This window comes from Taeniopygia guttata, chromosome Z (assembly GCF_048771995.1).
Source record: "Taeniopygia guttata chromosome Z, bTaeGut7.mat, whole genome shotgun sequence".
Classification (NCBI taxonomy): domain Eukaryota; kingdom Metazoa; phylum Chordata; class Aves; order Passeriformes; family Estrildidae; genus Taeniopygia; species Taeniopygia guttata.
In genome coordinates this window covers 77,346,680-77,374,260 of record NC_133063.1, presented here as the reverse complement: position 1 = coordinate 77,374,260, position 27,581 = coordinate 77,346,680, and the positions used below count along the sequence as shown (strand labels likewise).

The 27,581-nt window shown below is 41.2% G+C and overlaps 1 protein-coding gene and 1 long non-coding RNA gene across 4 annotated transcripts in view; one reads left to right on the top strand and one right to left on the bottom strand.

Annotated features, from left to right (window-relative positions):
* Window positions 1–693: 693 nt before the first annotated feature.
* TMEM38B (transmembrane protein 38B) lies at window positions 694–21,681 on the bottom strand. 2 transcript variants are annotated; one of them, XM_072921862.1, is made up of 6 exons: window positions 21,602–21,681; window positions 12,375–12,531; window positions 9,663–9,847; window positions 8,789–8,876; window positions 6,678–6,795; window positions 694–4,801 (listed from the first exon to the last, which is right to left on the bottom strand). In XM_072921862.1, exons 2-6 carry the CDS (start codon window positions 12,479–12,481, stop codon window positions 4,595–4,597), a joined length of 705 nt encoding a protein of 234 aa, XP_072777963.1. In that variant the 5' UTR covers window positions 12,482–12,531; window positions 21,602–21,681; the 3' UTR covers window positions 694–4,594. The 2 variants fall into 2 exon arrangements, with proteins under 2 accessions (XP_072777963.1, XP_002188151.2); XM_002188115.7 differs by lacking the exon at window positions 21,602–21,681 and adding an exon at window positions 17,316–17,523.
* The window catches only part of LOC115491012 (uncharacterized), a 23,424-nt gene continuing 13,364 nt past the window's right edge, over window positions 17,522–27,581 (top strand). The window contains exons 1-3 of one of the 2 annotated variants that reach the window (XR_012052806.1): window positions 17,522–17,710; window positions 22,331–22,484; window positions 24,113–24,289. This is a non-coding gene — a long non-coding RNA (uncharacterized lncRNA). Of the gene's footprint in view, window positions 17,711–22,330; window positions 22,485–24,112; window positions 24,586–27,581 lie in introns of those variants that run through there. The other variant, XR_012052805.1, reaches the window with a different exon arrangement.

The following is a 27,581-nucleotide window of genomic DNA, read 5'->3' as shown; positions in this document are numbered from 1 at the left end:
ATTTCTGGGCTGCCAGAGAACACGGCTGGGTCATGTACAGCTTCTCACCCACCAGCAATTATCAACACCAGGGGTTGTGCAACCCAGCTGCAGGCTGCAGGTTGCTGTGCACAAACTACTTATCACACTACATCACAGTAGTTTTTATTTGGGATGCCATTTTGATCACCACATTCTACTTCCTGACTGTAGATAAAGCCCACTGGCAGATCAGTGATCTTGCCTGAGAATATTAATGTATTTCTCTGTCAGCCTTCATATTGCTATCTATTCCTTGCTGAACAATTCCACACATTTCACAAAAGGCTTTTGATTGCTTAACAGAGCAGTTTTATCAGAACAAATGCAAATTACTATTTACAACACATTTTTGATTCTCATCTTGGCATCAAATGGTGTTTCTCTGTTGCTACTCATTTAAGACTTAAAAATGAGGATTCACCTTATAAATTAAGAGTATTCACTCTGAGTAAATCTTGCATTCACTGTCTAGACTGTTGGATGATGTTAGATTTCAGCATTCCCCTTATGCTGAGCAGATTCAGATTCTACAGAAGACAGATGTTTGGAATTCTTGAACAACTGTGTCTTGCCTAACAATACACTGAAGAATCACGTTTTAGATGAGGTACTACTTGTGTGACACCTTCCCATCTCCACTTTTTTCCAATAAAATGAAATGGAGAAAAAACAGAAGAGGAAAGCAAATAGCATTTATTGTCTAAAGAAACATCAGTTCTTTTCCTGAAGCAAATTTTAAGATATTCCTTTCTACAGAAGCTGGATGTATTAGTAGAAATTACTCAGAACAGCAATTGGTTTAACCAGGAATACGCCCTTCTAGCCCAAGACTTGAGCTGATAAAGCAATTTCTGAACTACTTCGTTTATATTGGCACAAGGTAGCAGCTTCTAATTTTACCAGGTTAATGACAAAATTAGATTCAGGCAAGTAGCTCATGTGTGCAGCTGTGCTGAATCTGACATGCCTTACCAGAACAGTTATAAGAAGTTAACAAAATTCTCACACAGAGAAGTTTACCAGGCATAGAAAACTAACAGCATGAAAGCTGGGAATTGTTTATTTAAGGCATCCTGGACACACTGTATTAATGTCGCCTACAGAATTCAGATTAAACCCTGAGCAACTAGTTATCCATAAAATGTAGCTCTCAAAACATTTGTATGTAGCTTTTTCGAGCACACATCCTTCAGCAACATGTGATACCTTTAAACACAAAGTATTGTTTTCATGGTGCTTAAAACAGAATTTCTGTCAGCATAACTTCTGTTTTGCCTCACAACAATTTTTTGTGTGTTCTGTATTATTTCTAAGGTCTTCAGACAAGAAAATATTTTTTAAAATTTTTAATATTGTTGTCTTTAACTCTGAAAACAAATACAAAGCAATACATTTTTCCCTCTAATTGTAAACTTGTTAAAGACTTAGTCTTAGCATATTTTCACATTGACTTGGGCTAGGAATAGCCAGTTTTCAGGCAGAATTTCACACATGTGTAACACAGTTCCATGCCACAATCCCATTCTGTATGGTTCATGTGATCTAGAATACACAATTACACCTATTCAGAAAAAGGTCCAAAACTTTAAAAAACCATGGACAGGTAGCATGTGCTGGTGTTGCTTGATAACTAGCTGATTGTTAACTAGTCAATTGGCAGCTTCAAGTTAATCCATGACATCAAGCTACAAAAAAATGAGACAGCAAGTGAATACTCCAAGCATTTGTAACTGAACACTAAGTTTCAGTGTAATATGTAAGAAATATGACTGCTAGTTTGTCCAAAAAGTTTGGGGTACTTTGTTTTTATTCTTAGGTGTTAAATAGTAATTTGAGCTTTCAAGGTACAGCACATTTGGAATGAAGTTGGATTTCAAACTGAGTTCAATGGTTTTGGTCATCACCATGGAAATATGACTACTCAGGCGCAAGAAATTTCTTTGGTACTTTTATTTTTCTTTTCTCTAAGTACAGCATTGGTGACAGCTTTTCTAAATTTAGAGATGTACCTGCAACTAGAACTTTGTCTTTTCAAATCAGATCTCCCTTCACATTCCTTTTGGCATCCTGCACAAAGATTAACCTAACCCCTCTTTGCTGAACAATGCTCTTCAAAGCAGTGCTCTCTGAAGAAAATAGTCTAATTTTGTAAAAATAGTTTATTCTAAAAATTGGCACATCAATGAAAAGATTCCCCTGAAAAGATTCTATTCTTATGTATTGTAACATCTCTAAAATGCCAAGGTTCTCAGTTATGAAGTGTATGCCACTTAGAAGGCTTCACATCTTGAGTAAAAAAAGATGCAACAAGCAAAAAGCAGCAAGATTTCAACAGATGCTAATAAAAACTTTCAGTGCTTCTGACATTAAAGAGTGGTTTAGGTTGGAAGAGACCTTTAAGATCAAGTCAAGCTTTAACCCAGCATGGCTAAAGCCAACACTAAACCATATCCCCATGTGCAATATATATACACCCTTTTAAACCCTGCACAGATATTTACTCCATCACCTTCCTGGACAGCTTGTTCCAATGCTTTCCACCATTTCTGTGAAAAAAAACTTCCTAATATCCAAATTAACCCTCCTCTGCTACAGCCTGAGGCCGTTCCCTCTCCTCCTGTCCCTGTTCCCTGGAGCACAGCCCGACCCTCACGGCTGTCCCTTCCTGTCAGGAGCTGTGCAGAGCCACAGGGTCCCCCTGAACCTCCTTTTCTCCAGGCTGAGCCCCTTCCCAGCTCCCTCAGCCTCTCCTGGGGCTCCATTCCCTTCCCCAGGCTGAGCCCCTTCCCAGCTCCCTCAGCCTCTCCTGGGGCTCCATTCCCTTCCCAGCTCTGTTCCCTTCTCTGGACTTGTTGGTCTCTCAAGCTGTGAGGGGCCCAGAGCTGTGCCCAGGATCTGAGGTGTGGCCTCAGCAGGGCCAGCACAGGGACAGCCCTGCCCTGCTGCCACCCCACGGCTGGGCACCCTGGGCTCGTGTCCAGCTGCTGTCACAGCACCCCCAGCCCCTTTTCCAGCCCCTTTTCCCCCAGCCCGGTGCTGCCAGGGACTGACTGAGGGGCCCTCGATGCTCTGACCCACACCTGTGCTGGGGGTGTTGGACAGGCCTGGCCCCAGCACCGATCCCAGGGGAGCCCCGCTGGTGCCAGCCCCGCTGGATGTCCCTCCATGTGCCACCGCTCCCGGCCCTGCCCTCGGCCAGTTCTGCCCCAGACTCGGGGCCCTGCCACGAGCAGCCGCTTTCTCCAGGAGATGCTGTGGCAGAAGGTGCCAAAGGCTCTGTGAAGTCCGGGCAGACACATCCACAGCCTTTCCCTCAGCCCTGAGCAGGTCACCTTGTCACAGGTTGGGCAGGCAGGACCTGCCTCTCCTAAAGCCAGGCTGGCTGGGCCTGATGCCCTGGCTGTCCTCTTCCTGTCCTGATGGCACTCCAGGTGACCTGTGCTCCATGGCCTCCTGGCACTGGGGCAGGGGACACGCCTGTAATTCCCTGGATCCTCTTTCTGACCATTCCTGTAGATGCATGTCACATTTGGCAACCTCCAGTTAGCTGTGACCTCCCCAGCTTGCCTGGACTGCTGGTAAACGATTGGAAGTGGCTCAGCGAGCTCTCTGCCAGCTCCCTCAGCCCCCCTGAGTGGATCCCATCCCACCACTTGGGAGTGTCCAGGTTTTCTAGCAGCTCACTAACCATTCCTTCATGGATTATGAGGGCAACATTCTACCCCATCCCTGTCTTGCAGCTCAGGGTGCTGACTAAACAAGGTAAATGTACTATCCAGTATTCTTCCTAATGAAGTTTGTCTTTGAAAAGAAATAAGAGCATATGCTTGGAAAAAAAAGAATGTCTAGACCCAAGTGAAGATAACTACAAACCACTTATAAAACACTAATGTGGCAAAAAACACCTACATCTCAAATGCTTGCAAATAAGAGTCCAAGGAAGCCAACAACAAAGATATTGATGTGTTTCTGCTTGCTAACTGTAAAGATTTTTTTTAAAGTGCCAGATAATGTACTTTCATTTTAAAACATTAAAAATATTTTAAAATATTTACTCTAAGAAATTAAGAAAATCTAGACCAATGCAATGTGAATTACAACAATAATTCAGTTACTTTTCTAGTTAAAGGCATTTAAATCTACACATTTGTATGATTTTATACAGTGCAATATGATTAAGCCTTATTTAATGACTTTCTTATTTGGGATGTGCTAAAGTGAACACCCGACAGTAGAAATCAGTGTTATCAAAATGACACATAAGAACTGGGGGATAGGAAGATGTGAAACAAGTGATACAGTAGGAAAAAAATATGATTGTCACGTTTTTGAAACTATCTTTTTAACATATAAGCATTTGAAGTTATCATAAGTACAAAAATTAGTAAACTTTTAACCACTATAGAAGTTCATAGTCTTAACTCACAAACCCAACGCGTGCATTTACACATAGCTCACGTAACACATTCCAAAAATGAGAACAGCCCTGTTCTCATTTCCTTAGAGAAACTTCTCAGCCAGCCTAACCTGGAAGACACACATCTTCATGACCACCACAAGGATTTCAAGTCATTTATTCTGTTTTCTTTGCTTGTTTTTTCTTAGCACCCTCATGGTGCTGTTCAGAAGGCTGGTCACAGACTGAAGAGCCGTTGGAAGATGTGGTACTTTCACCCTTCACTTTGGAAGGTGTCTTTTGTGAGCCAAAAAACATTTGGCCCACTGCAGCCTCGAAGGGAGCAAGTGGGGAAGTTGAACATCTTGTCAATATCATTTTGACCTACAAAGAACAAGGATCAAGTTACAATAAAAGTTGTGACGGCTTCACAGGTAAGCAAGCTCAACGTTGAAGGGGTGTATGGCATTTTTAACTTTCTACACAAGGATGAGGCTGTGCCATCACTAACACAAGTCCGCTTGTTTTAGCTGAAATTGGTCAAAAAATGCTTTTCTTCTGACCAACACTCTTCACACAGCTACAGGGAGGCCAGAGAGGGATTTTTCCTCAGGAACTGTAGCAATAGGACAAAGGGGAATGGGTACAGATTGAAAGAGGAGAAATTTAAGCTGGATCCTAGGAAGAAATTCTTTACTGTGAGAGTGGTGAGATACAGGTAGCCCTGAGATGTTGCTGATACCCCAACCATGGTAATGTCCAAGACCAGGTTGGATAAAGCCTTAAAAAGCCTGGCCTAGTAGAAAATGTCTCTGCCCATGGTAGGGGAATGAAACTGGATGATCTCTGAGGCCCCTTCCAGCCCTTAACATTGCATGACTCTATGTTTCTATGAGCTATACACAAACAATGTGCATAAAAAACTCTCTGTAAGATTAATCATCCTGAGAGTAAATCACATTTAATGCCATACATTTAAGGTGAAGACCAACTTTTATGTGTAAGTTTTGTGCCTTGTTCAAACTGAAAAACTAAACAGAGTAGCTTCCTTCCACTTAAATTGGAAAAATTGAACGTGTAATTGCATTTTGAATGTATAGATCCATAACCAGACTTTAATTAGAATCCCAGATAGCCATATTCATTCCATAAAGTTTAGAGATTTAGGTGGGCAACACTTAGGACACGTAACTTGGAATCAGGATTGAAAAACCCAGATTCGGGTTCCAGAGAAGTTTATATTGCAACAGTTTCTAAAGCTTTCAGAGACATGACAAGCTTCTAAGAGAGGTTATTAAATCACTATACCAGATACACTGTTGCTTTATTAGTTTGTTAGTTAGGTGGGTGGTTGAGTTCCTGACTGTCAGTACAAACACCAGAGTAAGGATTTAGTTACTACAGCACAGCTGCACAGCCAACTTCTGTGGACACCTGCAACTTCTCACTTCCAGAACAGCATTCCTTTCCTTCTTCATTCCCAGCATCCACAGTTCAACAATGCCTTTATCATTTCAGATGGAAAATCAAAGACATAAGCTTCAAGCTTTGGCTCCCTAAAGTAACTTCTGCAGAATTAAACTTGTCAGCTCCTTCACAGAAAGGAGGTTGGCAACCACACTTCCACACATTCTCTGGTCTGTTCAACATCAGTTCTGAAGCTCTTAAAATTGCCTGATATCTGCTAACAGAGATTTCAGAGTTTCTATAGACTATATAAGAGTTTTCTTATAAACTAGTAATCCAGAAGAAAGGCATCATCCTGGAAATGAACAAGACTGGAGGGACTGAAGACTTCAACAGAGAAGTAGTGTCTATTTTATTACAAAATAGTTACAGCTTTTCAAGGTATTTTTGGTATGCCTTCCCTTCCCATCCAAACACTGATTTTGTGAATGTTTTAAATCAAATGAGAATCCAGCTGGTTTGTTTTACAGACCCACTGGCGACTGCATAGGTACACACAAAAGACCGAGAATAGGAGAGTTTCTTTCAACAAGAATTAGATTTTTTTGAGATTACAGACATATAAGCCTGGAATATCAAATACCGAGTGCCAAAATTACTAATTTTCTTTTTCTTTTCCTCCCTGCATACATTGAACAGAATCAGTAGCACAACAGGTCTTCCATTCTGCTCTTTTATAGAACTCCAAACACGACTTCAGCAGAAGCTGGCCTTCCCATCAAGCAGCATGCATTTTAACAACGAAATAAAATATTTTCTGTTATTTGGTCACTAGCAACTTTCAAATTCTTACCTTGAAGACAACAAGGAAGATGGTGTATAAAAACACAAGGTTGTGTTTTGCTATTGGCAAATACTGTCTGCGTTGCAGGGTGAAAAGAACTGCTCCTATTAAAGTTACCTTCACAGGGCTAGAAATCAAACAAAGAATGTTAATTTCTCTTCTCTGCTCTACAGTGAAAGCTGCCTGGAAAGCAATACATGTTCTTAGTGTGCAAAATAATTATTTCTGAACAGAACTATTGAAAACATGTGGTAACAGTGGTAAGATCTAAAATCTAGCTATAACTACATTAAGATTTTCACTTTATACACTATTACTATGCTTTCTGTCCATAAATCATCAAGTTCAGCACTACTTCACACACCCAGCTAACTCCTATTTGAGAAATACTCCTCAAATCAATGCTTCTATTCAGACTTTATATGTCAGCTTGATTCTCTTCTTCCTCTCCCAATACATCTTATTGAAGAGTTAAATTACAGAGCTCACACTACTTGGACTAGACATAAAAACAGGTTCCTATACTATACTCCAGGAGTTAGTTACTCCAAGGAGTTGCTTAAGGTGTTGAAGAGTAACACAGTCCAAGTCTTGGTCCACTGTAACACTCCAGCAGTTCTGGGGCTGTATCAGCTAAAGACCTGACTGGAGCTAGGCCTGTATTACCAGGTCTTGCCAACACAACTGTGCTGACCTGAGACGTGCAAAGATTTCCAACCTATTTCCAGTTTACAGCAATCTTTGTTGTGGTACAAAATCCCTTCCTAGGTATGCAGCCAGAAAGCAAGAGATCTTTGGTCAGTTATCCAGAATTCTGTGCATTTCTTAATCTGCATGTGACTTTTACAGGTGACATTCCTCTTATCACAGAGCATCTGTGGTGGATCTACTCTTTACTGTGTTTTCAGTAGCCAAAAAACTACATCAAATTCCTGCTCAAGAAGCCAATAAAACAGCCCCATGTACACAGGCATCTCATAAATTTGCAAGATGTTTGATGCTTTTAACTCTGTTACTTAGTTCAATTTAATGCTCTTAAGACTTATACATAAATAAAACTTTTTAAATCTTTTTTGAGTTACTTTGAGCCATACCCACAGTGGAGAAGGAGAATATATGCAAGTAATGCCAATCAGTAAGCATTGTTCTGGTGTTGCAACTGTAAAGACAGTTTTATTTGTGTCTACAGTGCTATTTTTGACAGTCACCTTTTTTCTGGAAGTTTACTTTCAAGACTGCCATTTAGGCACTGACAAGAGAAATTCTAAATAATTAGAACTTCAGAAAAAGCCAACAACTAACACAATCCACAAAAAGTTGAAATATTGCCAAAGAGAAGGCTACAAATGTCTCTCCTGTTATTCTGTGTCTAGGAGTGGCTGCTGAAAAGCAAGATAGCTTTTAAAAAAAAAAAAATTATTATTTTTAAAGACCTGACTGTAACCTGGGAAAGATCAAAAGAATTTTAGGAAATTATCACAGTGACCTTATCTTGACTTACAATAATAGCTTGTGGCTTTCCAGCCTGTTTCAATTCTCATTTTACAGAGAAAACCAGGAGGCATGTAATATTCCTCATTCTTTGCTTCTGCAAGAGAAGTAACTTTTCCCATCTTGCAGGTCATTTCTGCCATACTGAATAACCAATTTGTACCTTCTCAAATAATTGATGTCTTTGGAGGAAAATAGCACTGGCAGCAAAAGTAAGAGTGACAATGTTCAAAGGAAGCCATCTTAGTGATGCTCAGAACATACACCAAAATTCACTTGTGTATTTCTAGTACCACTGTACTTTCATTTTGGATAGAAGACCATGTCTCTGTATGACAAACTGAGCCAATACAGCTTTCCAGCAACTGTCTTCTAGGTCTTTACTACTTTCTGACAAGTTTTGTTGACTTCCCATTTGCAGCTCTTAGGCTGTGAACATTAAATGATTAAAACATCTTCTAGAAGTCTCCAAATGCATTGTCCCATCTGTCAAAGGATATAGACTAAAACAGAGTACAAGTATGTCCTAATTTTTTTTTTTTTTTTGTGTCAACCACTGAAAGTAAGCATCCACACAAGGAGCCAGCAAAACAGCAGCTAACTTATTGCAGTTTTTAAAAAAAACTTACTAAGACATCTGCAGGAGCTCATTGGTTTCAGGTTTCCACACTCCTCTCACCAGCTGCTCAAAGTTAGAAATTAAGCCACCACCAGCACCTGAAATGGAAGAGATTTATGGCAAGTTTCCACTGACTGCTACCACTACTATGCCATTGCTCACAGAAAAACTCATGACACCGGGTGCGAAATGTGGCACCAAAGCCCAGACTTAAAAAGACTTAATCCAGCCTTTCATGCAGCCATGAAACCTCAGAGGTTGAGACATTCAGCAAGCAGCTCAGGTCTGCCTGTAAGTGACAGCATCTGAACTGATGCAATCATCACATTCACACATGTTGCTTTCCACAGCGGCACAGAATCCAGCAGAAACAAGATCTGCACAACTACTTTCTGAAGTGACCCTGATGGTGTGGGTGCAAATAGAGCTGTCAGGAAGGTGGCTTCCAGAATTCCAAATGGCAGGCAGGCAACAGGGGTCATCCCCATGTTTAAAACCAAGTAATGGTTACAACCCAAAAACCTCAGAGACCCAGTTCTCTTCTTCAGCCTCATGCAAGGACACAGCTCTGAGGCAATAATGCTGTTGGAAAGTTCAGCAACTGCTACACAGAAGATTTACTTCTTTATTGTCATCGACTGTCCCTCCTGCAGGCTCTCGTAAAATCTTCTGAAGGGAACTCCTCTCAAAGTCCTTCAATGTCACCCTTAATTCAGGCAGAAAATCCGCAGCACAGGCTTTTTCCTTCAGGGGACATCAGACTGCATCAGGACTACCGTGCCCAGCACAGCAAGGATGGTGCTACAGTTCTGCTGAGGGGCTGGACATTCAAACACCACCCCAAAAACCCCCAAACCCTCAGAACAAGATGCTGTGCATGTTACCTCTGGCCCAGCCAACAGCCACCATGATAAGACAGGCATCTTTGTAGACAGTGTCTGCATGTGCAATGCCATCTGTGATTTTCCAAGTCCTTGTCACTTCTTTCATTCCTGCCACCAGAAGACGAAGAGGCACAAAGGAAAAGCAGCGGCAGAATATGTCTTCTGGGCAGTAAAACACTAGATACCTGAAAATCATCAGAAAAAAAATATTAGCCACAATTTGCTAAGGAATTATCTTTTCATAATCTTTAAAGATATTTTTGGAATATGTTTAGCAATGCCTGATATACTACTGACAACTCAAAGCCTCATGGCACACATTTCGGAACAAATTTGAAAAGCTTCTGAGCACACCTGAGCTTTTGCACCAAAACCAAACACTACTGCCTCATTGTCCCAGAGAAGAATCCATTGAAGTCCATGTGAAACAGCTTTACATTTTTTCAATTCTTCTACACTTTATATATCACATTTTTACAATTCAAGTCATTAAAGTGGTATCTGATTGACTTTGTGTGGTTTGAGTTTCTCTTGTGAGTTATTTTTTTTTGGTTCGGTGTAGGAGGGGTGTTTTGTTTAGGTTTTTTGTTTGGGATTTTTTTTAAATAGGATTACAACAGGGTGGTAAATTAAATGTTGAGTCTGTGCTTCCAGACTGTAGGTACCTGGAATTATATAACTTCAGCAAGAATGCCTTCACTAGTTAATGTCATACTAGCTGAAATGCATGGCTGTTTTTAAACAGATTTAACATCTTAGTACTCACCAATTCTAGCTTTTCCAGTTTGCCAATTACAAGCACATTTCTTTATTCAAAGAATTGAAAGAACGCTACACAAAATATCTTTGATCAACTCACTTTTAAAACCAAGTAAAGATGGCTAACAGTTAAATCCTAAGTGACAGTAAATTTTAAAAGATTAGATTATGTAGTGGTTTATTTTATGTCTTCAATAATAAATAAAATTCAGTTCTTACTGAGACATTCACAAAAACCCAATCAAGATTAAGCATCTTGATTAAGTTATCTTAAGTAGATTATTTCAGCATAGGAGTAAGAGTAGTAATTGCATAAGAGCAGAGAAAGTGTTTAAAAAGAAGGATCCATTTTGTTTTCTTAAAAAAAAAAAAAAAAGAAGACACTGTCCCTTGCTTCAAGGTTTTTCACCTCAATCCTGCCTACCAAGAATTTTTGAGGCCCTTCCCTTTATCTCTTATTGTTAAGTCAGATGCTTCTGTATGCAACCCAGCTTCAGCTGATATGAAGCCAAAGACATAGAGAGAGGATGTATTTTACAGGCTACTACAAAAAGCCATTTAAGCCACTTAGCAGACAACACATACCAGAATTAATTGAGATCTGCAGAATGCAGGTTTAGGACCCTGAGGCACTGGTGACAGGCACCGAAGGCCCACTCTGCCTGCAATCTCTGCTGACAGTAGATGCCGCTGTCCTACAGACTATTTAGGAGCATTCCTCAAGCCCAGCATGACTCCACTCACTTTCCAGCTCCAAGTGTGGCTTGGGGAATTTATTTTTGCATGATCTGGGACCAGGAATTAAGGTCATTACGCTCAGGAAGAGGAAACTTTGTAAAGCTGGAAGCTTAAAATATTTTGTAACATTCACAGCTTCTCACTAAAACCTCGTTTAATATGTGCATAGCAAATCACATTTGACCACAGTGAGTGAAACAGAAATCTTGTTCTCTTCAGGTGTACTCCTAGCTCATGTCACTTGATGAAACAAGCAATCAGTCTGCCCACATCAGACTAACAAAACCACAGGCAGGTTCTGAAAGATCTGTTAATAATTCACTAATAATACATATTATTAATTTCACCAAAATAAATATGTCATCTTCTATTGCAACACAAAGACCGTAAAACTAGTACATAGACCCAGACAGATAGAAACACTTGCTTTCATTTTAATGAATTTTCAATTGTAAAACTTATGGAGCAAGTGGAACTAAAGGATTTTAAGCAGGCCAGAATATCTAAATATAGTGATTGACATTTCTAAATTGAAAACCCCACTGCTGCTCATAATTTTTGTTAAATTCAAAGTTTTCTTCAATGATCATTTTCTGGAACAAACAAACTCCACTGGAAGGCCACATTTATATGAAAATAACTCCATAATTATTTTTGTTTTAACTCCAAAGCAGGCCAAATTGTCTACAATTCAGCTAGCTACTGTCTTCCACCACAACACCCACCCATTTGAGAAGGAATGAAATACAGGAAAAAAATGTGTCTGGTAGTAGGAACTGGAGGAAAAATGTGTCTTGGAAACTCAGTTACAGGAATATCCAAAACTTTTGTATCAGCCAGATTCTGGTCTTCAATAACTAATTTTTAAAAATTTGACTGCATTTATGACATACCTATGTTCAGTAAATCAGCAACTGAATAATTTTATGAAAAAGTAATGTTTGCAGCTGTTTGACCAGGAATACTAAAAAACCTAAGATAAGTCTAATCTAGCAACAGAGCATTTTGTTACACAACATGCTGTAAGAGTTGCTCTCCACTCCCAGAGAACAGGATCATAGCTGCTGTGATGCTACGGATGAAAAGACAGCATCCAAATCCACAACACTTTTAAGTAAAAATTCTGATTTACACAGAACCTTTATGGTATAGTATCAGTTCACAGCACACAGCTTCCATAGAGCCACCTCATCTTACCCAACTGTGGCTGCTTACCAGACTGAGGATGCCAGGAGAATATTTATGGTCTTTGCCAGAAATGCTACTGGAGGCTCACCAAGCATCAACGAAGACAAAACTGAACCCCCAAAGCAATAAAGCATTGCACTAAACCAACAGGCCAATGGACTTCGGACAGACACTTCCACAACTCCTGTGGAAAAAAAAATAGCATAAACAGAAATGAAAACTGGAGGATAACATCATGTTTTAAAGGTCAGTATTTTTCAATTTAGTTCCTTTGGGTAATGAAAAATCCTCCAGCAACTGGCAAGCTCTCACAGGAAAATTTTCCAGAAATACAAACCTCAGGGTACGGTGACTTTAACTTACACTCCTAAACAGAAGTGAGAGGCTGACAAAGTGTTCTCTGAATATATTTTGTGCATTAGTTTGTTATATCTGTGTACCAAGAGGAAAAAGCTTTCAGAGCATGGCAATGAGGTCTTGTTAACAGCCTGACACAGGGACACACTTGCTTTCAAATTTGTATTAAAAACACCTAAGTGGCTAATCTAAACAGGATTGCTGACATTTGGAGGGTTATTCTAGGAATTCCATTTCTGCTTCTGAGTGTTCCAAGAATTCAAGGTAACTGTTTTCCCTTCTTTTCTCATCATATCCTGCTGTGATTGCTGGCCAAAATGAAAACTGCATCCAAGATAATTATCAAATCGTTTTCACCTGCACTCTTGAAGAGAGGAAAAAAGGTTACCTTGAACTATAATAATAAATGCAAATTTCCCTCATTATTAAAAGGTTGACAGTTTGGTTTGTTTCATCATCTTCAAAATGAACTAGCATTTTAAAATGCAAATTAACTATGCCGAAAAGAGTACTTAATATTAAAAGATTATACTGGAGGTATTGGGAAGTATTAACCACTTTCAGAGGAAAAAAACATTTTACCGAAGCTAGAAATATCCTCAAGTAGTTGTTTTGACTATTTCCTTCCATTTTAAAAGCACAGTGTTGCCAAAGCTTCCCCTTTACACTGGTTCTAAGCTGTTTGCCTGAACAAGTTTAATTTTGTGCAGTCCAAAGGCTGAAGTTCACAAAAGCACTACTGTCTGCCCCAAAATGAAATTTGACATCTGTTCCCAACTGAGAGTAGAAGCTTTGGTTTACCAGGTATTTCTGTGGGAAAAGAAGCTTTTTACCCAAGATGAGAGGCTCAAACATTTAAAAAAGCATACAGCACTCTCAATACAATGTATAAATAAGACTGTTCCAGTTTTAGTGTTGGCATAGATATCAAATACTGCAGCACTAATCTAAATGCCCATGTAACAGCCAATTTATAAAAATTAACCCTCCTATGCATTACAGAATACCTGAATAAAAAACTAACATCTCTTTTATTTTTAACTATTTTGTAGTTTATTTTTCAAACTGCAGTACCTAGTGCTCCAAGTTAAGACACATGCAAATTATTAATGGCTTGTGTTTACTACTTTTGGAGTCAGTTTAAAATTAGGTCTCTGTTCTCTCTTCTCTCCTGCCTTCCAACAATCACCAGCTTCTCCAAACTTCCTTTTCCCCACAACTAGCAGCAAGTGGTTTTCAGTTTTGAGGGCACATCCAGATGGCCCTCTACCAGTAAGCTCCACAACTATGCAGGTAAATTTCTTCATTTCACAAGTAAAAAAGTCAAGAAACTGGAACCACTATTACACGTCAAGGTTTTTATGTTGGTCAGCACTAGAAATGGCTCAAATGCCAGTTTTTAACAATTCATACCTGCTTTCTAACAAGGAATATACCCAATACAGAAGGCATTTAAAGATCATTTTAGCATTGCTACATAAATTATTACTAGGGTGTAGCCTTTCAGAAGACAAATTCAGTTTTAAGTAGGTCACATGTTTTTATACAAAGTGGTCATTTATATTTGTCCTCTGATGCATCCTCTAAAATTAATGAGGCATCACACCACCACGCAATAGTGGATCTGCCAGAAGGCCACTAGCCCTGCAGATGTATTCTTCAGAAAGGAAAGGCTTCAAAACACAAGGACTAATTTTGAATATAGTTTTAAGAATTGTTCCTGAACAACAGTAACATTAAAAAACAAATCCAAGAAAAAAAAAAAAAAAACAAAAAAAACCCTAAAGTTCCCACACAAAATAAAAAAAACTAAACCACACAAAAATACATGAACAAACAAACAAAACAAACCCTTACCAACTAACTATTTCTGTCAATAGGATTATATCTACTTTAAACTTTTCTGCATGTTCCAAATAGGCAATAATGCATACTACACACACATCTATTGAGCACACCAGGAGGGTTTGTACATACTTTGTCTAGTACCCCATTCAACCCAATACAGTATCATTAGCTAAGATAAAGGATTTATGGAGTAAGACTTAGGCTGAAAAAATTATTTCTCTTCAAATCACCTCAAACACATAATAGAAAAATGTCAGGAACAAACCAAATATGACACATCCTCAACCATCAACACCTTTTGCTGTCCCTCCATCCCAAAAAAAGAAAATTGCCAGTTCTACAACTGGCTGGAGTTCCAAGCAAGCAATTCCTAAGCCATCCTAAAAGCACTAATCAAGAAGTCTTATTTTAAAACACACAGAAAGCAACAAGTTGGTTGTCACTGATGTTGTTTGCCAGTCACTAGTGAGCAAGAAAGCCTGGCTAGGAGGATTGGAAAAGCCTCAGTTAGTGTGCACCCATCCATAATCCAAATGCCTACACTGAATTTGATTTTAAGCAGTGGGGGTGGGTTGGTATTTTAATGAGACAGTAATCTGGGATAAAATAAATGTGGCTGTAACTTGACCACATACTTCTTACATCACCAGGCACTCAAGGCTATCCTGTTATTTCCCTGTCGAATATAGCTACTGTTGTAAGTTTCCAAAAAGAACATAAAGCCTAGACAGCATTAATCAACAATAATATCCATATTGAGTATGCATAATAACTGCTATTTCAGTTATGATTTAATGCTCAGTTCAAACCACTTGGGAAGTGAGAAACAAGCCAGCAGGCATTCACCTGGATTACAGTTATTAATTCCAAGTATTAGAAAATAGTCAGGAGTTCTGAACTATCAGCTATTAAGATGAGAAGGAAAAAAAAAAGGTGCACGGATCAGACCAGACTTTTGATAGCAATTTTACTTTTTGTAAGTGTTGTCTCACTAAAACTATGCTGATGTGGAGCAAATATGTTTCCCATCCTCATCTTTAGGTGCGCCCATTCCAGAGGAAAGTTTAAAGGTATTGTATGATAATGTCAGAAAGTCCTTTTCTAAATGGAACAGACACATTACACAATGCCACAGCCCATCAAAGATTTTAGCAGCATTAAGAAAGTTTGGTGAAGATTCTAGCATACATAAGCACTTTATACCAGTCTTCACAGTCTGTTAAGTGCATTTCCTCAGCAGAAGGTCAAAATTCACCTTGGAACACTTAGGAAGGGACCAAAGAACAAGCTCTCACTAAAGACAAAATCTTTGAAATCTGAGGCAAGCAGCAGCTCCAAAATTTACACTATAATCCCAAAGTCAAAATTCACCTTGGAACACTTAGGAAGGGACCAAAGAACAAGCTCTCACTAAAGACAAAATCTTTGAAATCTGAGGCAAGCAGCAGCTCCAAAATTTACACTATAATCCCAAAGTCAAAATTCACCTTGGAACACTTAGGAAGGGACCAAAGAACAAGCTCTCACTAAAGACAAAATCTTTGAAATCTGAGGCAAGCAGCAGCTCCAAAATTTACACTATAATCCCAAAGTCAAAATTCACCTTGGAACACTTAGGAAGGGACCAAAGAACAAGCTCTCACTAAAGACAAAATCTTTGAAATCTGAGGCAAGCAGCAGCTCCAAAATTTACACTATAATCCCAAAGTCAAAATTCACCTTGGAACACTTAGGAAGGGACCAAAGAACAAGCTCTCACTAAAGACAAAATCTTTGAAATCTGAGGCAAGCAGCAGCTCCAAAATTTACACTATAATCCCAAAGTCAAAATTCACCTTGGAACACTTAGGAAGGGACCAAAGAACAAGCCCTCACTAAAGACAAAATCTTTGAAATCTGAGGCAAGCAGCAGCTCCAAAATTTACACTATAATCCCAAAAGCCAGCTCAGTTTCCTATACAGTTATCACCTGCGACGCACAGTTACTGTGAAGATGTCTAAACCCACACCACAAGTAGCTTAATTCAAAACACTGAAACAACAAAAAACAAACAAACAGGCTTGGGGTTAACAGCCACACCGTAAAAGAGAGCAGAGACTGGAATGCCGTGATGCATTCTCATACAAAACCTCGTTAGTGGGAGTGGAAAGCTTTGCTAAATTCACTTTTTACAGTCTACAGTGTACAACACTGACAAGCCACTGGCACAGGACCTACCCATGAGAGTCCTGTTTCTTTAGGAGCTGTTTTTTTAGGAGCTGTTTGCTAAAAGGCAGAAAGGCCTTCCCAGCCTGCTGCACAAACAGAGTGTGTGAAGGATGTAAAGCCCATTATCTCTCCTCTCAGATGCAATTCTGGGCAGAGAGATACCGGCCTGTATTACACACACCTACTCTAAATAAACCCAAACACCTAAATTCCAGGGGCCCCAGCCCTTTTACCCCTGAGACGTCAAAACTGAAACAAATAAGCAACTGAATAAAAAACTAAAAGGTCTCCAACAAAACTCTTGGGTGATTTCCCCAGCGCCTGTTAAGTTCTGGAAAGCAAGAAAAGTTTAGGTAAGCGTCTTGTGCGGGCAGTGAGGCAGCGCTGAGGGGCAGACGGGCTAAAATCCCACCGGCACGGCCATGGGGAAGGCGGGAGGGCGGCTCCCCTCAGGATCCCATCCTCACCCCGCCGGGCCGGGCACCCCGCGGGGCAACACCGCCATGGGGATGGGGGTGTGGGGTGTCCGCCCCGCCCCGCCTCGCCCCGCTCACCCCGCTGCTCCTTCAGCGCCAGCACGGAGGCGACATAATGCGCCAGGTCGAAGAAAGGGAACATGCGGAGGCGGGAGAAGCTCAGCGGCACCTGCCAGAGCTCCATAGCCGGGCACGGAGCAGCCGGAGCGGCCGCCCGGGACGGTGAGCGCTCTGACGCGGCTTGGCCGCTCGCGGCCGCCGTCGGCGCGGGGCGGGGCGGGCGCGGCGCCTCACGGGCGGTCCCTCCCTCAGCGCCGCGGCTCGGCTGCGCTCGGTGTCTGCCCTGCCTTTTGTTTGCCTTTTTGTGGTCAAAATGCTGATATTCCTGCTCCCTGCGCAGTTTGAGATCGGTTGTGGCCTCCCTTAGAGCGCCTCCTGCGTTTGTGCTGCTTCCCTACGCACCTCGTGTACAGGTCACTGCACTTAGCCTGATACTTTTTTTTTTTTTTCTGTTTTTTTTCTTTCCTGTTGAATGTTGCTGAAGCTCATCAAGAATACTTAGCATTACTAGCGTGTACGGCCGGTTCCGTATTTGGTCTTTCCCAGGTTGCTGCCATCTATTCATCGTTTACTGAGGGTATTAATCTACACCAGATGCTGCCAGCGCTCAGCAGAATGCATCTTTAATGCATCTTTATGTTCATTTTGATACTGGAGGCTAACTGTGCCTCCTTAAAGATCTATATCCAATCCCACAGTATTTTCAGCAAAGCTAGTTTGCTCGTGAGCTGCCCAAGTGAAACATTTTCAAAGATACGTTTGCTTTTTCTTTGTTCACCAGACTCGGAGGATCTGAAGCGAATTCATGTAATGAGGATGTTTGGGATTGGAAGGGACCTTAAAGCTCATTCATGGGCAGGAATACTTTCCACAATCCCAGGTTTCTCCAAGCTCCATCCAGCCAGATCTCGGACTCTTCCATAGGGATGGGGCAGCCACAGCTTCACTGAACACCCTGTGCCAGGGTCTGACCACCCTCACAGGGAAGAATTTCTTCCTCATATCTTACCTAGATCCGTTCTCTTTCAGTATGGAGCCATTCCCCCCTTGTCCTCTCACTACGTGCCCTTGTAAACAGTCTCTCCATCTTTCTGTCAGGCTCCCTTCAGTTCACTAGTTTGTGAATTTTTGGCTGGTTTTCCCTACTAAATTTCCCCTGAACTGTTCCTATCTTTTCCATTCAGCTTCCACATGCTGGTGAAAAGAACTCTTAAAGGCTCCAAGTTTTGCACACTGCATGGTGAAGTTAAACAAAGCAGTCTGAGGATGTGCAACATTCACAGGTGCTCTTGAACTTGTTCTTTGTCTACCAAGAGCTAATTTCAGGAAATAACAGATTGCAGAATCATTCTGGGGAAAAGGTTTATGCCACTCAACATAGCAAACACTTGAACTTTTCCCAGAATAATTTTAGCTTGCTATGAATAGTGAGTTATTATTTTCATTGGTTTGCCTTTTATCAGTACCATATTCACAGAATAAGTTCCTATTCTCAGTGTCTCTTCCTTTCGGTACATCCAGTGATTCATTTGCTCCCTGATAATTGACCCATGTGCATGCGGCTCGTTTCTATTTCCTGTCCATTTCCATCTTCATTTCATCTACATTAAGAGATTCTGATGTAGTCAAAGTGATCTCTTACTAGCCTTCTCATTAATAAATCTAATTTTTATTTCCTGTCGTGCTTTTGTGCAGTCTCAGAAGCCAGAGTTTGTTTTTCTAGAGTTTTTCTAGAGCAGAATATCGACTTGCCTCGGTGTGTAGGTAATGAGACATAATACATTAGGAAGCTGCATGCTGTAGGCGAAATCAGCTCAGCATCGTTTTGTTTCCCCCTGAGCAGCGCTCTGTGTCCGGGCAGCTGCGGGATTTAAAACGATGTAGTCTTTTTCACTCCTTGCAATACTGGTTTATCCCCACCGAGTGGCATCCGTTTCATTGCTAGGCAGTGAAAACGACTCAGGATATCTGTCAGTATGTGAACTTAGAAGGAGAGGGAGGGAAATTAAAATGGCAGTGACCACAAGGAGCCTGCAGTGACATAAAAAAAAAAAAAATCGCATTTTGGGCCATCAAAATCTGCTCTGCAGCCACCACTGTGCCTGCAACTTGTGTAGAGATGCCCAAATTCTTTAACATGCCAGCGGTGATACCTCTGCTGGTGGTATTTTGCAGCAGATCAGCAGTATCTGCCTGAACTTTCAATTTTTAGTCGGGTCCTCAAATACATAATACTGCACTGTCACTGCACCTGAGGTGTTGCGCTGGAGGAAAGTTAATTTCTTTGCCTGAGGCTGTTGTGGGGCTGTGTTTTGGAGTTGGGCTGAGCTCAGGGGTGATGATGTAGGGATGTTTTTGTTATTGCTGAGCAGGAATTGAACAGAGCGAAGGCCTTTGCTCCTCCTCATGCTCAGGAGACCCAGCTGGGACAGGTGATGTTCCAGACCAAGTGACAGCATCATCAGTGTATAAAGTGAGAGGGAAAAGGAAGAGGGGACATTTAGAGTGGTGACATTTGTCCTCCCAAGTCACTGTTCTGTGTGATGGGACCCTACTCTGCTAGGAATGGCTGAACACCTGCCCAGCCATGGGAAGTGGGGAATTAATTCCTTTTGGTTCCCTATTAAACTGCCATTGTCCCAGCCTGTGGACTTTTACCTTTCCAATTCTTTTCCCCAGTCCCACTGGTGGGAGAGCGAGAGGGTGGCTGCATGGGGCTTGGCTGGTGACGGGGGTTAAACAGCACAGATGGAACTGCTGTGGAGGTGGATCTCAGAACAGTGAGGCGGGAGAGCGTGTTAACCACCACAAGTTAAACAAGAAAGACATTTTGATGAGTTTTCTACCTCCAGCAGGAAATAAGAGCAGCAGTTTCTCTAAGGCTGTTGGTGACCAGGGAGAGATTCCTGTGTGTTCAGGGTAGCATCTTAGCAGAGCCCAGAACAGAGGAAGCCACCAGAGAGAAATCAGACCACAGAAAACAGTCTGTGTAATAAAAGTAGAGTAACAAATAAGAAAACGTAACATTTAATCAATTTTCCCGCTGTCCTGGATAATTCAGCAATAATTTAAAGACAGCAGGGAATAAAACATCTGAAATATTCCTGTTCATCCTTCAGCCTAGTGTACAGATGCTGAGAGAGCTGTGTCAGTGTGAGCTGATGGTATTAGTGTGTAAGCTAGGTACACCTATCTCTGTCTGTGAGTGTGGTGTGTGAAACATTTTTTTGTGTTTTGCTGATTTTAAACTAGAAGAACAAATGCCCCTTTCTTTATTTATTGGGAGCGGGCTAATAGTGAGACCTGAGCAGCACAGTGTGCTATAAGAATTTTAAATATGGATTGTTGTGTTGTGTAAGTGGAAAGCTCAATGTGAAATCAAAGCACAAGCCTGAACTGATTTTCTTGCCCAAGGAATGTTATCCTGACCCTAAAAAACCCCACTGTAAACACCTGCTGAATAGTTTCCCAACTTGCACATTCTCCAGAGTACTTTTCAGCAAGATTATGCTAATTTTTGTGTTTGAAAAAAAAAGGTCTGTGTACTTAGCAAGGAAGTATAACTGGTGAAGTTGCTGCTTAATATGGGATATGTTTATTTAGTGTTTTATTTCGTAATGTCTGTTGGGGGCCCTACAGGCAGTGACCTGGAATTCAAAAATAGTGCCTTAGGGGGAAAAAGATGAGGAGAACTTCTTTAGTATATTTCATCAGTATGCCTCAAAACTCTTATTCTTCTTCCCCAAATCAGGAACTTAGAAATAATCCCTTTCTATGAATTAATAGTTTGAGGTTTTTTATCTTCTAAGAAGATCTCTCAAATCTGTGTATCAAAATCAAGTCAGATTAAAATAGTAATCTTTGTCACAATATGGAAATGGACATTCCCACTGTCTCCTCTCATCCTGCTACATTTGTGATTTGTAGCCATGTGCCACACTGCTGTCTTGTCTCCTTCCAAACAAATTCTCACTCTGCTCCACAATTTTCTGCCTTGTTTCTCTGTTTTTCAACAGTTTTTTATCCCCATCAATCTGCTTACTCTGATCTTCTGGAACATTTTCCGCTGTTTCCTCTCTCACCAGCACCATATATTCATCAACCCTGTATATTTCTTTCAGTGTCACTCCCCACAGCTTGTCTGTTTTTTTTTGCTTTCTCCATGGCATCCTCAGCATTTACTCATGGCTTAGTACACCTATCAGATTCCTGTCTGTCTCTGAGAATCTGGCTATTCATTCCCTTTTGTCATCTTACTTGTGCATGCCTTCAATCATAACTTGTGTATCAGGCCCCACCTTTACCTTTCTGCACATTCCAGCTTCATCACTCTGGCTGCCCTCCTTCTTTTCCAGTTTTCCTACAGAAGGTCAGGTCCTATCTCCTTTCAGAGTTTCTGAAAAACTTTGAGAAAATAAATCATAGGAAGTTCAGATGGTCAGGTTTCTCCTAACACAACATTACTCTGGTTTATTTTCGTTGCATGATGGTTAATGCCAATCTAAATTGCAAAGTGCAGAAATAATGTTTTGGGGGTTCTTTGACTTACCTCCACCTCAGATGCATCCTGCCTCTCACCAGATTAGATTCTCACAAGTTGTTAAGGATCCATTTAAAATTTCTCTTCTCCTGCAGCCTTTGAAGCAGAAGCACTGTGTTCTTTCCTAGGTGAAGCCTAGGACTGTAGCAGCTGTAGCCAGTTCTGCTGGCTCTGTCCAAGAGGTCCCTTGTGTCTACCTTAAGTCATGGACACAAAAGTAGGCAAAAGTGTGTGCTTCAGGCTATGAAAGTATACGAAAAGAGTTTGTATGTCTGTAATAGAAGTACTCCAATGTTTTGTATCTTTATTGCAGTAGTAAACTCAGTCATGACTTCACATAGAGTTTAATTTAGGTTAACAAAAATTAGGATCTTGGCTGCTAGGCCTCTCTTAGCATATTTTGTTCCTTAACAGTATTCTTTCTGCGAGGAGCTGATTTATAGAGTAGACTCTAACTCTTTTTACCTTATCTCTCTACTGCATCATCAAATAGATCACTTGCTGATTAGTTGATGGGACTGAGACAAGCTCCAACCCTCTGCTGATCCAGCCAAGGTTCAAAGGATGCCTTTCCCTGCAGCTGGGACTTTCCCCCATCAGTGGCATGCAGGAGTGCTGTACTGTCACTGTCCTGTAATGTCCCCTAGGTGAGCCTTTGGTGATTGTATTGATTTGTGGTTCAGCTCCAATAAACACTGAGCACCTCCTTGTCCTCTCAGTAGGTACCTGATTCTCAGGACTGGGTGCTCAATGCACCTGCTGTGCCTTTCATCACTGTAATGCAGCAGTTGTGGGCCTGCTTCATCCAGCTGCTCAGGATTTGCTTTTTCTGGAAAAACACACGTCAGAAATAGCCACTGCTAGCTACTTTCAAGGTTGTAATCAATCACAGCTGGCAATACATTCTTCATATATTGTTGTTAATATATTAACATCATATGTATATAACTTAATAGTTTAATATAATGTGATAGTTTCAAATGAGGCCAAAACCCATTGCATTTAACTCCCTGTATATATATATGTAGCAAAATAAACATCCTTGCTTACTGTAACTCACTATATAAGAAAAAAGCTAGGAAAAGCAGTGGTTTGGGGCAGGTCATCCTTCAGGTCAGGAGAAACACAAGGGGACAGAACAAAACTTTCTCCTCCAGATTATGCTACTTTGTTTATCTACTTTGTCAAATCCTTGCCATTGTGGTCTCACCCAAGAGCTGCTGTAGAAGGGAAGAAAAGGATACAGGAAGACCTCAAATAGTACAAATGACAGGCCTCAAACTACTCCATTGCTTTAAGTCCTGCTGCATTCACTGGCTTTTCTGTGGTACATATATCAGCAGGGCAAAAGCCCGGGTCTTTGAAGTTCATTAGACACCAGTGAATTTTAAGTGTTCCAAGAGCACCAGGCAACTAGCATTCAGGGAGCATAGGATCTGGGACTACTGATTGTCTCAGATTTAAAATTGGTTTTTAATCGGATCTATTTATGTGAAATATTACACAGCTCATAAAAATACTGTTTGGTTTGGATCACATCTGATAAGCTTCCCTGCTTCCCAGGGAAAAGAGAGAAAAGCAAGGCACATTTGCATGCATATAGTGAATGTAGATGCTTCCAACAACATCTGACAGTTTCAAAATACTCTTTATATTTGAATTTAACCTGGTAATCTTACATTTCTGATGCCTTTTTTCTGCTCCTTTACTGAATCGCTCCATTCACAGTGTTATTTAGAACTAATTTTGTTAAATACTGATATAGGCCTTGTAATGCACTACACATTCAGCAAATGAGATCTCAAATAAAAAAAAGAGCAATGCTGGCAAGATATTGCATGTTTTCTACCCTATCATGTAAACTTCATGCAATACCCTAATGCAAATGCAACTGAGCCCAAGACTGGATCTGAGATGACAGCTTCAGGATAGTTATTTTTCCTCCTCCATTTGCTTTTATAAAATGGTGTCCAGAGATACTCTGCTCAGGACTTCAGGACTGTTCTGCATGAGAAAGAGGAGCTGTCTTATTCAAGGCAGAGTGCAAAGCAACTGCCTTCCTTCCCTCTCCTATTTTCCTTTGCAATAGCAAAGGTTCTGTGGAGATACTTGACTGGGCACAGTCCTGGGCAAAGAAGTCTAGGTGACATGGCTTGAGCAGGAGGCTAGATCAGATGATCTCAGGAGTTCCCTGCCAATGCAAACAGTTTTGGGATTGCTTTAATCTTGAAAATGTTTTTTTCCATACCCTTTATTTATTTTTTTTTTCCCTCAGGGTTGTTTCCTGACTAATTCCTGCTGCAGTGAAGACCATGTAAAACCAAGCTGGGACTCCATCAGCTCCTGCAGAGGGACAAGTCCAAGCTGAGAGTTGTGAGCTTGTGTCTGCAAAGTCACTGCCCATTATTCAATAAATTTTGAGTGCATCATCAGTCTAACTGGACAGATGAGGGTATGTGCGCTCAGAAGTTGTCTAGTGCCATAGCTACCACCTGACAAACAATTTGTGGACCGTACTTCCAACTACTAGATTCTGGGAAGGATTAGTTAAGGAGGGGAAAAAAAAAAAGCAAAAACAACATTCAACAGGAAACAGACTTCTCATTGTGCCCCTTCATTGTATATTCTCCGTGTTCCCTTTTCTGCTCAGTGGCGCAGGCCAGTTTGGGACACTCTAAACTGTCAAGAGCAGCAAGGGGTTACCCGGAGTGTGCTTTGTTTGGCAATACAGACGGCTTTTTTTGTTAACTGACTTGAACCCATTGTCTGTGTACCCCCCACCCAAACCTCTCTCCTGCCCTCACCACCCTATCCCCAGCCCAGCTCACCCTCCGCAGATCCCCTTACTTTGGGTTCATGAAGTACAAATTAGCATAATCAGATTATCTGCATGGGGTTGTTCAGCACCGAGCTGAAAAGGAAGAAAAGAAAAAGTGGCTCACAAAGAGAAGCCCTGAGGAGGGCAGAGCGGGTGGCATTGCTGTTGTGCTGTGGTGCTGAAAACTTGCACCTGCATAGCAAGCAGATCCTCTTCTCACTAAGGACTCTTAGATGGTATTAAAGCATAGGAATTAACTGGGGGGAGGGTAAAGACACTGAAAGGATGACAGGAGACATGCAATGAGGAGAGGAGAGGGAGAGGGAGAGGGAGAGGGAGAGGGAGAGGGAGAGGGAGAGGGAGAGGGAGAGGGAGAGGGAGAGGGAGAGGGAGAGGGAGAGGGAGAGGGAGAGGGAGAGGGAGAGGGAGAGGGAGAGGGAGAGGGAGAGGGAGAGGGAGAGGGAGAGGGAGAGGGAGAGGGAGAGGGAGAGGGAGAGGGAGAGGGAGAGGGAGAGGGAGAGGGAGAGGGAGAGGAGAGGAGAGGAGAGGAGAGGAGAGGAGAGGAGAGGAGAGGAGAGGAGAGGAGAGGAGAGGAGAGGAGAGGAGAGGAGAGGAGAGGAGAGGAGAGGAGAGGAGAGGAGAGGAGAGGAGAGGAGAGGAGAGGAGAGGAGAGGAGAGGAGAGGAGAGGAGAGGTTGATTTAACTGTCTGTACTGGGAATGTATGCTTTGCTGACAGAGAAAACCAGTTTGATTTCTATTCATCATGGAGAGGAGATCATTTTAGTAATCTGGCCTATCAAGATAAGACTTTCAGAGTTTCTGCAGGCGACTGATAAGAAATGTGTAAGGGGGAAAAATGCAGCTGTCTAGGGGCAGGGTATGTGTCTGTATTGGGGGTGTTCCTAGACATATTCTGTGCTGGACTTGCCTTGCTAAGAGTAGTAAACAATCTGCTTGATTGCCTTAGTGCCTGTCTTGATTCTCTTCTTTCTGCCCATACTGGGAGATGAATGTTCCCTGAGGACTCAAGACTCAAATCCATAGCCACAAATCCACAGGTTTTAAAAGCAGCTAGGGGCTCTATATGCTGGTGTATTCAGGAGCATGAGATTAAATGACTTTTTAAAAGTGCCTATTTTTAAAAATGTATTCAGGCTGCTTCTACACTACCAGCTCTTCCAGCTGAATTGTCTGGCCAGTCAACCTCATCTTTCTGATGTATCTTAAAAGCAGTCATGGACATAGATTACAAGAAAAATACCCCAAAAAGCAGTCACAGCAACCCTAAAATGTTTCAAGTTGAGCCCTTGAGATCAAGAGTCTTACTGACAGCCCCAGCCCTAGAGTTTTGCCTTACTTCAGAGAGACAGGATAAAAGGAAGCATAAATGTCAGGGTAAGTCAAGCTTTGAGGCAGTATTTATGACAAACTCCTGCCTAACTTGAACCTCCAGTTTTCAAGAAAACTGTCTTTGGTTTGATTTATCTTAACAGCACCACACAGAGGGCTTCTGGAAATATTTACCTGATGAATTTATGCTAAATAGCAGATAAACTCTTTTTTCTACTATTATTTTAGTAGTATTTTCAGTTCTCTGAATTAAAAAAATTTACTTTAGCAACTTATAGCTGTACTATTGAGTGACTTAGAGAACATACTTGCTAACCAGAAACACATAATCAGTGTATGTCTGTTTTAGTTCAGGAACCTGTACTTTTGGGAAATATTTGAGATTAATAGAAGCCACTACTTCAGAATTACCAAACTAACAGTTTTAATTACTTTTTAGATGTAAGAGAAACAAGGTGATGTTACTTTATTTTCTGCAGATGACAGTGTGTGTCCATGTCAGAATCAGAGGTCTATGTCCCTACAACAAGTGTAGTGTCCATCCAGGTTGTGTCAGGCATGGTTAATTCATCCATCATACTTTCACTGGCATTCTGTCTTGTTTTCATTTTTTTTCACTTACATTAGTCTTTAGTCTGAAAGTAGAATTATTTTGATTATAAAGGCAAAATTTGTGTATTTTTGTTTGCATGTAACCTTAAGTGAATTTAAATTAATTCAAGGAGATGATAAGGGTAACAGATCAATAGATAATAGATAGACAGAAAGATATAAAGACGGACATGTCTGTTTTGTGTTTTCTGTATCTGCCCAGCTATTCCATTCGAAATTGACAGGTAAACTTGTGCTGCTGAACTTACCTGCCATGACTTTCTCACTTCTAAACCTAAGAGCTGGGGAACACCTGTTTGCATTCCACATGTCTGTGCAGAAATGTGGCCTTTGAGATTGGGCTGTCCTGTGCCAAGCACAGTGGCTGGGCATGTTCACCAGATAGCAGCTGGCTGCTCTTCTGTGCCTGAAAATTTGGGAAAAATGTTTGCAGCATAGCTCTGGAGGAAGAGCCAGAGCAGGCAGCTTCCTTCAGTGTTATTTCAGTTCCCTTTCAAGTGGTGGGAATATTTCCCACCCAAACAAGCTGTGCCAGCACCAAGTGCTCTTGGCAAGTCCAATCTGCCAAGCTCACTCTCTCTGTAGGGAACTTTCAACTGGCAGCTGGCTTTTTTCCATTCAGTCCCACAGAGACCACTGCAAAGCCTCTCAGCAGGACCAGATTCTTCCTTCTGAAATATCTTTTAACCTACAGGCAGTAAAATATTTCAGGTCATGGTCAGCTGGTCAGAGTTGCTGTGGTTAACTAGGTCTGATAGCTCCACTCAAGGTGCTTTTAGGCATTGCAGTTTCCTCGTGAGAGTTTAGGTCTTTCCAGTAAGTGTAAAGTTTTTTAAAGCTGGAATTTAGTGCTGTGAAGTCGTGAGCTGAGGGAATACATAGGTTGTGTTCTGGTTGGCTGTAAATCAATGTATCAGAGCATGGCAATCCTGCTGTGATCTGAAGGCAGAGTTAATATTGTCT